This window comes from Hyperolius riggenbachi, chromosome 4, assembly GCF_040937935.1.
Source record: "Hyperolius riggenbachi isolate aHypRig1 chromosome 4, aHypRig1.pri, whole genome shotgun sequence".
In the NCBI taxonomy this organism is placed as follows: Eukaryota; Metazoa; Chordata; class Amphibia; order Anura; family Hyperoliidae; genus Hyperolius; species Hyperolius riggenbachi.
In genome coordinates this window covers 190,019,141-190,031,170 of record NC_090649.1, presented here as the reverse complement: position 1 = coordinate 190,031,170, position 12,030 = coordinate 190,019,141, and the positions used below count along the sequence as shown (strand labels likewise).

Genomic DNA, 12,030 nt, shown 5'->3' with positions numbered 1-12,030 from the left:
AGCATTCCAGGCTGATACGCGGAAGTAACGTGAGTATACTCCGCACTCACCTGCTCGCTGCCCACTGCCACCGGCCCGCTGCCCGCATTTTTGGGGGGAGAAGAGAGGCAAAAGGAGGGGACCCAGGTGAGGGAGGGGGGGATATTTCCCCCTCCCCGCCCCTATCCCTGCTGTCACCCCTCCTTCTAGCTACACGGGGGGGGGGGGGAGGAGCACTATACTACCTAAACTGGGGGCCACTATACTAGCTGGGGGCCACTATACTGGGGGCAGCTAAACGGGGAGGGGGGGGCACTATACTAGCTACACTGGGGGCATCTATGGGGGCCACTATATTACCTATACTGGGGGGGGGGCACCATACCAGCTACAATGGAGGCAACTATACTATCTAAACTGTGGGCCACTATACTAGCTATACTGGGGCAACTATGGGGGCCACTATACTAGCTATACTGGAGGGCAGCTGTACGGGGGCCACTATACAAACTACACTGGGGGCAGCAACACTACCTACATTGGGGGCAGCAGCTATGCTGCCTATCCTGGGGGCAACTATACTAGCTATATTGGGGCAACTATACTACCTTCACTGGGGGCAACTAGCTACCTATACTGGGGGCAACTGCTAGCTACCTATACTGGGGGCAGTGGCGGCACGGGGGGGGGGGTGCTTTGGGTGCTGAAGCACCCCTTAAAATTCTCCAAGCACCCCCCAGCGTGAACTGACTTTCGGCATCTAATAGACGCCGTATCAGTTCACCGCAGCGGCAGAGCAGGGCTATAGTAAAATGTCCGAAGCCCTGCTCTGGAGACTTTAGGAGTTGCTGGCTGCAGAGGATCGTGGGAGCTGCGCACTGGACGGAGGCTGGAACAGAAGCTCTGCTGCAGGTGAGTAAATGTGTTTTTTTTTTTTTTTTTTTCTTTTTAATTTATATTAGCAGCCAGGGGTAGCATTTATGTTCTGGCCAGGTCTGCTACACGATTGAAGTGTTTTCTGGACAGGTCTGCCACACGATTGCATGTATTTTCTGGGCAAATCTGCCGACATGATTGAACGTATTCTCTGGGCAAATCTGCCGACATGATTGCATGTATTTTCTGGGCAAATCTGCCGACATGATTGCATGGATTTTCTGGGCAAATCTGCCGACATGATTGAACGTATTCTCTGGGCAAATCTGCAGACATGATTGAATGTATTCTCTGGGCAAATCTGCCGACATGTATTCTCTGGGCAAATCTGCCGACATGATTGAACGTATTCTCTGGGCAAATCTGCCGACATGATTGAACGTATTCTCTGGGCAAATCTGCCGACATGATTGAACGTATTCTCTGGGCAAATCTGCCGACATGATTGCATGTATTTTCTGGGCAAATCTGCCGACATGATTGCATGTATTTTCTGGGCAAATCTGCCGACATGATTGCATGTATTTTCTGGGCAAATCTGCCGACATGATTGCATGTATTTTCTGGGCAAATCTGCCGACATGATTGAACGTATTCTCTGGGCAAATCTGCAGACATGATTGAACGTATTCTCTGGGCAAATCTGCAGACATGATTGAACGTATTCTCTGGGCAAATCTGCACACATTACGTGTATTTTCACCCGGGTTCACGTCAAATTACAGTTAGCTCCGCCCTCATCCGGTCATGGCCACGCCCATTTTTCTGCCGCGGCGCCGCATGTTATAGCACCACCCATTTTTTGCCCCTTTACTTTTTTTTTGGGGGGGGGGGGGGTTATAATACCCAGCACCGGGTGTCAAATGCCCTAGGTACGCCACTGGCGCTGCGTAATATGTTGGCACTATATAAATACTTGAATAAAATAAATATAGTCTTGTCACTAACTGTCCCTCAAAGGGGCTCACAATATATTCCCTACCACAGTTGTAGTCTAGTGCAGAGGCAGACATAGGGCCGTGCAGCCGCACAGGGGCCCCATTTCCTCTAGGGCCCATGCAATTGCACCAGTTAGGGCCTGATTATCCTAGACGTTTCTCCACGTATTTCTCTCTGAAACTCAAGAGAAACCGTGATAATAACTTGTGCTTCAGGCATATACAAGTTTAATACTGTACCTACAGGATGTGACCTAGGTTCTTGTACTTTTATCGGCATTGTTTGGATCCAACCATGATCGTTTATGACCACGCCCACTCACATGGGGCCCGCTTCATTTATTCTGCACAAGGGCCCAACGTTGGCTTTGTCCGCCTCTGATCTAGTGACCCTACCATGGTCATATGTCCAACGGTGTCTAGGGCCAATTTAGAGGAAGCCAGTTATCTGAATCTAGCAGCTCTGTACTGGTCCATCTCCTCATGAAGGGTTTTCAAAATTCCCTTTATTATTTTCAAAAGCACTCCCTGGAGCTGTGGCTCACAGCAGGTAGTATTAATCTGACGGCTGTGAACCTTTTACTGGATTACTCCATCCCCTCATGGGGAAATGTCAGAATTTCCTTTATTTACAAACAAACTTCCTCAATGACGATAGCATGATCCTAGTGCCAAAAATGTGTACAGTGAGTTGACAGGCTTGCCAACAGCTTTGTATTGGTCCTTTTTATTATTATAATTAACGGATCAAATATCGATCACACTGCCCAATGCAGTACAAAGCTACAGAAACATCGATTGTGTGCCACTGGTAAATTCAACCTTTATGCACTCTCCCCTCACTTAATGCAGTAAAGAATGTGTATATATCTAATCAGTCAATAAAACATCAGTCAACATGTCCTTATTTGTTTATAGCTGTTTTTTAGATTCATAAGATGCAGTAAACATATCCAATTTATCTGGCTGACGTATATCTCAACTTCCTATTAAAATCACCATGCAGTTGTATTGTGGAGACAGCTTTACTGGTGAGAAGATATAACATCTATGTGGCCATCACTGCAGCTACTGCAGGGCCTCATAATGATAAAGTATCTGCTATACGTGCTGTGCTGGCCACAAAGACTTAAAGTGAACCAAGCACCATTTTTAGTACCCAGGGCATTTCAATAGCGCATTAAAAATGCATGCCAACAATGTGTCTCGTTATTAAAAAAAACTTCCATTTTACCTTTTATTTCTACATTTAAAAGTTAGCAGAGGTTTTATTAGCCTACTTCAGCTGGCCTTCTCAACTGCAGAGGTTTCAGGCAGCTAGGGACTAATTTAATTGTTTTATTGCACACATTAGCAAAAGTAAACAATACCTTTCAGCAACCGAGGGGGTGGGTAATTAGGACAACTGCTTCAAAACGGAAAATTGTATACTTACCTACCGGTAATTTTCCTTTCCTTCCAATGTCCATGGCAGCATTACTACGGGTTAATCCCGCCCCTTTAACCCCTGCAGGACATGTCAGTATAAATTTCAAGACCTGCCCCCATGAAGGTGCTTTTTTTGATAGTCCCCTTTGAAACTGTAGCTACCGGGTGGGCGCTCCGTATGCTGCCATGGACATTGGAAGGAAAGGAAAATTACCGGTAGGTAAGTATACAATTTTCCGTTTTCCTTCCATTTCCATGGCAGCATTACTACGGGGATTTTAAATATACAAGAAATAAGGGAGGGACAACAGGTCTTTGCTGCTAGTAGACTTTAATACAATGCTTGAATACATATGGTTGTGCCGAGTTACTCCACTCGACCCACGTATACTTTAGCTTAGGTTACATTCACTTTTACTGCGGAAAGTATCTCCTTGCCGAACTGGAGCGTTGTCAACGCTCCTGGGTCTATCTTATAATGGGAAATAAAGGTATTCACTGAAGACCAGTTGGCGGCTCTACAGATGACCTCCGGGGAGACCTTTGTGAACGCCGCCCATGACGTTGCGATGGATCTCGTCGAGTGCGCTGATATCTCTTCCGGTGGTTCTTCTCCCATGTTCCTGTAAGCCATTCTAATAGTCCTCACCAACCAACTGGCAATCGTTCTTGTGGTTGCTGGTTCCCCTCTTCTGTAACCAGTCGGAATAACGAATAGTCTCTTCGTTTTCCTTATGTCCTTCATGATCTCTATGTACTTTTTCAACAGCTCTGGAATATTAAGGGACTCCGGTGTATCCAGAGTTGGATCTTGGAAAGCAGGCAGGTTCCATTCCTGATTGAAATGGTACGACGTGGCGACTTTAGGCACGAACTGGTCAATTGGTCTGAGACACACCCTATCTGGAAAGAATTGTGTATGAGGGCCCTCACAACTTAAGGCTTGTAGCTCTGAGATTCTCCTTGCTGAAGTTATGGCTGTTAGAAAGACGACCTTCAAGGTTAGGTTAAATAGATTGCAGCCTGATAACGGTTCAAACGGTTCTTTTATAATCCCCTTCAGCACTAATGGCAGATTCCACTGTGGGTACCCAACCTTCCTTGGAGGTCTTAGCTTAGTGGTAGCTTGCATAAACTGAATTAGGAGTGGCTCTAGAGCCCATCGCTTCTGTGTTGGGGCTGATATTGCTGATACTTGCGTTTTCAATGTGCTAAGGCTCAAACCTAGGTTAAGCCCCGCCTGAAGGAATTCCAGTATAGTAGTTACTTTGACCGAGTTCAATGTTACGTGTCTCTGTTCCAGAAAACTCAGGAAACGATTCCATGTTCTGTGATATGTAGAATTCGTGAAGGCCTTACGCGCTTTCAAAAGTGTCCCTACAACTTCAGCTGAGCATCCTAATGAGGTTAATCTGTTCCTCTCAGTCTCCACGCCGTTAAACGGAGCAGTTGCGGGTGTGGGTGTAACATACCGTTCTGTGATAGGAGATCCCTCGGACAGGGGAGTAGAATTGGTGGTGATGTCGACAACTTCTGTAGGAGCGGGAACCATGGTCTGCGAGGCCAGTACGGGAGCACTGCTAGTACTACTATTCTCTCCTGCTGTATCTTTCTCAACACCCTGTGGATCATCTGTGCTGGTGGGTAAATATATGCCATTCTGAAAGGCCATGGGTTTGACAGTGCATCCCATGCTATCGCTTCCGGAAACTTGTAGCGTGAAAAGAACTGAGGACATTTGGTGTTCTCGGGAGTCGCCATCAGGTCTACTTGCGGTTTCCCCCAAGTGCTGCAAATTAGATGAAAGATCTCCTCCTTGAGGCTCCATTCTTTGCTGTCCAGCCACCGGCGGCTCAGGGAGTCCGCCGTCACGTTCCTCACCCCAGGAATATGGATGGCATGTAGATATAATAGATATTTCTGCGCCCAGTTCATAATTGGCTCCAATTCTGTCAACAGGGTATGACTCCGCGTACCCCCTGATTCTGAAAGTATGCTATTGCAGTAGTGTTGTCCATCTTGAGCAGAACTCCCTTGCCCCTGATTGTCTCGGCGAAAGCTATGAGAGCTTTGTAGGCTGCCCGCATCTCTAGGACATTGGCTGGAAGCTGAGAATCCTCCGCTTTCCATCTTCCTTGGGCATATTGATGGCCTGTATGTGCTCCCCAACCCCAGCAGCTTGCATCTGTTGTTATGACCAGCGGTGCTTCGATCAGTAAGTTGTGATGGTTCTGTAAGTTTGTTCTGTTTCTCCACCAGGAGAGTTCTTCCTTCATCTCTGGCAAGAGGCAAATGTTTTGTTGGTAATCTAAGCCATTCCATTGATCTAAGAAACCTTTCTGGAACCCCCTCATATTCCACCTGGCCCACTTCACCATCGGAATAGTGGCGCGAAAGTTCCGATCATTGCGAGGCAGTCTCTTGCTGAGATATGTCCTCTTTTTTGCATATCCGTGGTCCTGCAAACTATTGCTTCCAGCTTGTCCTGTGGTAGGCTGACCGCATTCTGAATCGCGTCCAGCTCCGCTCCTAGGAAAATGATCTTCTGTGTGGGTTGAAGTTTGCTTTTCTCCCAGTTTATTAACCTACCCAGCGTTCAATTTCCCCAGGATTTCTGTGCAAACAGTGATAAAATTTATTTTTAAAACTTTTTTTTTCCTGTAACTTGCCAAAATGTGTCAAGCAAGGGTCTAGTATACAGTGCAGGAAAGTATTGATGTGTATGCATGTTTATACTGTTCACAGCATGTTTTTTTGAACGGACATTTCTGTCCATACCGCTAGGGAGGTTAACCATCCAAACCTGCTCAACGTGTGTAGAAGTTGTGACCTGTGCTGCAGTAGTAAGGTTCTTGTAGGTGCTACTAGAAGGATGTCGTCCAAGTAGTGATGCACATGGACCCCCTCTTGTCGAAGAAGCGCTATGAGCGTAATCAGTATCTTTGTGAAAGTCCGGGGAGCGGTGCATATGCCGAATGGCAACACTTGGAATTGGTAATGACTTTTGCCCACAGCGAATCGTAGATATCTCTGGAATGATTTGTGGATCGGTATGTGTAGGTACGCGTCGGCTAAGTCTACCGATATTAACCAGTCTTTTAGCTGTATTGAAGGTAGTATGGTCTGTAAAGATTCCATCTTGAACCTGTCTTGTGTGATATGTTTGTTTAAAGGGAACCTTAACTGAACGGGGGGTAAAGAGTTTCACTTACCTGGGGCTATTACCAACCCCCTGCAGCAGTCCTGTGCCCTCGGCGCCGCTCTGGAATCCTCTGGTCCCCCGCTGTCACTTAGTTTCGTTTTTGACGACTCACCAGTCGCCGGCCGCCATGCGTATTATTGGACGCATTCACCAATGCAATTATTTTTATACGCGTTGCGGTCCGCAATAGCGCTAATTGCATTTGTGAATGCGTAAAATAATACGCATGGCGGCCGGCGACTGGTGAGTCGTCAAAAACGAAACTAAGTGACAGTGGGGGACCGGAGGATTCCACAGCGGCTCCGAGGGCACAGGACTGCTGCAGGGGGCTGGTAATAGCCCCAGGTAAGTGAAACTCTTTACCCCCCGTTCAGTTAAGGTTCCCTTTAAGAAACGTAGGTCGAGAACTGGTCTCAACTGTCCCGATCTTTTCGTTACAAAAAATAGAGGGGAGTATACTCCGCTGAATCTCTCCAATCCTTGCACCTCTATAATTGCCTTCTTCTGTAGAAGTTCCTGTACATATCCTTCTAGGACCTCTGCTCTGTGGGATGTCTTGGGAATATTGGTCTCTTTGAAATTTGATGCAGGGGGTTCTTTCTTGAACGTCCATGAGTGTCCCCACCTTAGTGTATTTATGACCCATGGGTCTGAAATCTTCTCCGCCCACAGTTTTACAAAGTACTGGAGTCGGCCCCCCACCGGCTCCAGCTGGGCGGGCATTTCCTCAGAAGGTCTTTGCAGGCTGACTGGATGAACTAGAGTTCTTTTGTCTATTGAACTTTGATAATGAGGATTGGGTTCCCTGCCAATTTTTCCGAAAGGACTGTCCCCGGTTAGATGCTCTATAGTCTCTTGTTCTACTTTGAAACTGCCTTCTCTCGCCAGGTCTTTGTTTCCTTTGTCGTCTGTCCTGGGGTAGTAGCCCTGATCTCCCGCCAGTGACTCTGGATATGGCTGTATCCATCTTGTTGCCGAACAAGTTCTTGCCATCATAGGGAAACTTACACCAAGATGATTTGGAGTTCTGATCAGCATTCCAGGGTCTCAACCATAGTGCTCGCTTCGCTGTCACTGTTAGTAACATTCCCTTAGAAATACCTCTGATCACATCAATTGCGGCCTCACTGATGAAGTCCGCAGCTAGACGAAATTCCTCCAGTGCCAGGGAAAGAGTCTTTCTGTCCACGTCTGATCTAATTGCACCGTCTAGGTTGTCAGTCCAGGTTCTCAGTGCTCTGGAAACCGAAGTGAGGGCTATGGCTGGCTTACAAGCCCCACCAATAGAAGAATAAATTTTCCTAAGATCATTATCTACCTTCCTCTCAAGGGGTTCTTTAAATGAGACCGCGTCCTCCAATGGCAGTGTGATGTGTTTAGCAAGGCGTATAACAGATGCATCCACTGTGGGGGGGGGGGGGGTATCTAGCTGCGTGATAATGTCCCCTTCCATAGGGTATAGTTTTGAAAAACGATTACCCATGGACACTTTCCTTTCGGGTTTTGCCCATTCGTCTAATATGAGTTCCGAAATTTCCTCCATTACTGGAAACATTACAGGCTTCTTTTTAAGGTGTGGAAAGAAGCGTTTCTTTGTAGGGGGCTCCTCCAGCTCTTCCCACTGGATCGCCTCTCGAACTGACTTCACAAAGGGTGTTACTAGTGAGAAGTCAAACCCAACCGCTAAGCCATCCTCCTCCTCTGGTGTGTCAGTGTCCTCCCCATGATCCAAGTCTGTCTGCTGCCTGCTATATGAAGCTGAAGACGTAGCCTGTTCTGCTAAGGATTGCTGAACTATCTCTTTAACTAGCGCAGTTATGTCTTGTACAGGTTCTTCCTCCATAGGAATGGAGTAAAAACAATCCACGCAAACTAATTTTCCTGGCATCGGTTGCTGTCCGCACGCCCAGCATGGTTTTGCCCTGGGCTGTTGTGGATGGGACTTAGGATCTCTATGTGATTTGCTTGATCTTGAGGAGGGAGCTTTCCCGGAGGTGGAGGGATTATCTTCTGGTTGTGAGAGACTGTATGAAAAAAAAACAGAAATAATGATTTCTGTTAGTTTATTCATGTCTCCGTAAAAAATTCAAAAAAAATAAATAAAAGTAATTACTTTCCAAATCAAACAAATCCGTGCCCTACCTATTACGATTTGGCTGGTCTGTTTTTTGGGCAGCAGAGGACTCCTCCATCTTCTTAGTTAAATCCCCGCTGACTGAAAGATAGGATACCATAATTGTAACTGATTCTACTGAGAGAAACTGAGAAGAGAGAGAGAGAGAGGGCAGAAAGAAAGAGAAAAATAAATTTTGCATACATCTCCAAAGCCTGAGTGGATGTCCTGAATGCGCGAAATAAATATCCCCCTTGCTCTATTTCAAGATTCTGCCTGCAAGAAGAGGCAATTCACAGTCACCACACAATCCCCGTAAAGCAGTTACACATGTCTGTTAGACATTGCACAGGACCTCCCTAGGGAGGTATACCTTGCTCTTGCACGAGGGTCTGGCCGGGTCCTGCGCTGTGCGCTGGTTGCGCTGTGTGGGGCGGTCAGCTGTAGCGGCTGCACACGGCGGGCTGAGGCTCCGTTATGGCGCTGGTCGGCGTCCTCTTCCCGACCTAAGAGGCTCCTCTGACCCGCCCCCCGGACAGAGCGACACCCAACGTCACTTCCGCCGGAACATCCAGCGCTCCGGCGTGGAGCGCACCTTCCGCATAGTCTCTGCTGCCCAATCCAGATAAGCGCTGCTTTACAGCGCGGCTGCCGACAAAGAGGATCCCCAGAAAGACCAGCCAGAAAGAGGGGATACCGCTCGCCTAGGTTTATTTAAAACCAAACCGCGAGGGCTTCACGCCTGGAGACACTAGCGTGGCTGGCTGTCAAGAAAACAGCAGGTAGGGCAAAAAGAAAAAATGGAACGAAAGAGAAAAAGAAAAAAAAAAATAACTGACATTTAACAAAATGACAGTCCTGCAGGAGGACAGGAAAAAAAAGCACCTTCATGGGGGCAGGTCTTGAAATTTATACTGACATGTCCTGCAGGGGTTAAAGGGGCGGGATTAACCCGTAGTAATGCTGCCATGGAAATGGAAGGAAAGAGTTTATCCAGGAAGATGTGAAGATACCATCTTGACTTTTGTAAATAAGAACAGCTAGGAGAGAAGGGGGGACATGGCAGCATCTATAGCTATTGGAAACCAGGAAAAATTCTAGGGAAAAAAGGTTCTTAGTCCCCTTTAAGATGCATACACACACACACACACACACACACACACAATTGTTGTCACTTGAAGTAATGGGGACTCGATCACTTGGGGATGCCAAGTCCTGTAAAGACACCTTGCTCAGCTACTGTAAGGGAAGGGGGAGGAACAACCAGCAGAGTATGATGGAGCGGCTTCTGGTGGGCAGGATAAGGAGGAGAACAGTGCAATCTGGGGTCAATGTCTTTAAAGCCGCATCTACACGCGTAAATGCAGCCGCGATGTTCCTTATCAATCGAGCCGCTGATGCGGCTCCATTGATAAGATCCGACAGGACGGATCTCCCCACTGCCGATTCCCTGCTCGCTCCCCGCGAGGGGACAATGGCAGGGAATCGAGCGGAAGATAAGCGGCGCGGCGCAGGGACGAGCGGGAATCGAGCGGGTATTGATTCCGGCGCGCGAGCGGGGACGCGGAAGAGGCGATCCGGCGGCTAATCGAGCCACCGGAGCGCCGCCTCATCTACACGTGTAGATGAGGCTTTAAAGCTTGGACATTACAACTGTTTAGACTTGGTGGACACCTGTACATAAATGGCCCTTTTAGTATTATTTATGTATTATTTATGTATGTACCTTTGTTCTGTACGCAGTAGGCGAATGAGGTGGGTGTAGTGGCTCTGTGCTCAGCAGAGAGCTGCTGCCTACACACTGTCCTTGCAAATGAAAGCTTTTTTGAATGGATCCTCGATCACATCATTGACTTTTCCAAAGGTAATATTTCTCTGCAATAGCTAGATCAAATATGAACATTGGAGTATTGGGATAGTCTTCTGTTCACCTTTACTTATAATGAAAACTCTAGGAGAGTGAACTAGGGTTTAAAGCACCTGAAGTGAGAGGGATGTGGAGGGTGCCATATTTGTTTCCTTTTAAACAATACCAGTTGCCTGGCAGTCCTGCTGGTCTATTTGGCTGCAGTAATGTCTCATAAACAAGAAACAACTGTATTTAAAAAAATAGATACATAGTTACCTTTGGGACTCTGAACAGCAAGGCCTCTGAACACCTGACATGTCAGCGTACAAACAAGGGTGGTGTGCAGTGAAATTAGCACTGCATAAAACACTGATTGGTCTGGTACAGAGTTTCCAGCTTCATGTCTACTGAACTAGACTGATTATTATGCAATTCAGATGTTATTGTCACATGCATGCGCACAGAGTGCACAAGAGGTTTCCCACAACCTGTCTGTGAGCAGTGGGGCAAGCAAGATTTTGATGCTTTGCTCCAGGGAATTAATTCTTTCCTGCAGTACAGAAGTGTCAGGGAAAATCCTGTAATCTGGGTTGCACCAGATAACCACTGTTAACATAATCTCAAAGTGCTGAAGATTTTATATGTAACTGAATTTTTCACAATACAGTATATATATCAGAGGTCAGGAACTATTTCCAGATCAAATAAAGGAGAGTCTGGTTCTTTTCTGTTATAGAAGTCAAGGTGAATTGGAGCTGACGTAGAAGAGAAAGAAGTCACAGTGAATTGGAGCTGACATAGAACAGCAATGCTGGCTGCCAGGACTTGCTTCCACGTCTTAACAAGGACACTGCAATTCAATGACTATGCTTGTCATATGAGGTATGCTTTCTGTAGAGAACATCATTCTAAACAACATTCGTTTCACAGCTTGTGACCACCACATGTTTAAATAGTTTGTCCTTGATTATGGTAGGTCATTACTATACTTCTTACTTCCTTTCCATCTGTACAGGTGTGTGTGTGTGTGTGTGTGTGTGTGTGTGTGTGTGTGTGTGTGTGTGTGTGTGTGTGTGTGTGTGTTATAGGGGTGTTACTGACTTCACCCCCCTCAAAAAAATTAACTAATGTTGGTGTGTGTATGTGGTATAAGGGTGTTACTGACTTCACCCCCCCCCCCCCCCCCCCCAAAAAAAATAATAATAATTAATGTTGTATGTAATAGAATAGCTGTTTGTTTTGTAATTTAAAGAATTATTGTAATAGTAGTTGAAATAGGAGCGAGGGCAGCCTATAGATTAATAAAATAATCCACAGACTTTTGAAATGTTAAGCTGCTCCTAACTTTTCAGTGGTTGGTTGGTCATGCTGCATTTATGTCTATGGAAAATGGACTATTTGCCTTGGGCAAAATTATTGTTCCGGTGCACAATTGTTCCCCAGTATGGCTGATCTCCCCTGTCGCAGTTAAGGGGAACCCGAGGTGAAAATAAGCTGATGAGATAAACAATTGCATCAATCCTAAAAAATTACCTTTTTTTTTAAATATCACACAGTTTTATGTTATGTTTCAAAATTTTAAAAG

General features: G+C 46.3%; 1 protein-coding gene across 3 annotated transcripts in view; it reads left to right on the top strand.

The window, feature by feature from the left end:
- The window catches only part of BDH1 (3-hydroxybutyrate dehydrogenase 1), a 35,570-nt gene that overhangs the window by 1,363 nt on the left and 22,177 nt on the right, over positions 1 to 12,030 (top strand). Inside the window, exons 1-2 of one of the 3 annotated variants that reach the window (XM_068281148.1) lie at positions 809 to 891; positions 11,182 to 11,327. In XM_068281148.1, coding sequence (XP_068137249.1) covers positions 11,254 to 11,327 — 74 coding nt within the window. In that variant the 5' untranslated portion in view covers positions 809 to 891; positions 11,182 to 11,253. Of the gene's footprint in view, positions 1 to 808; positions 892 to 10,945; positions 11,089 to 11,181; positions 11,328 to 12,030 lie in introns of those variants that run through there. The other 2 variants (XM_068281146.1, XM_068281147.1) reach the window with 2 other exon arrangements.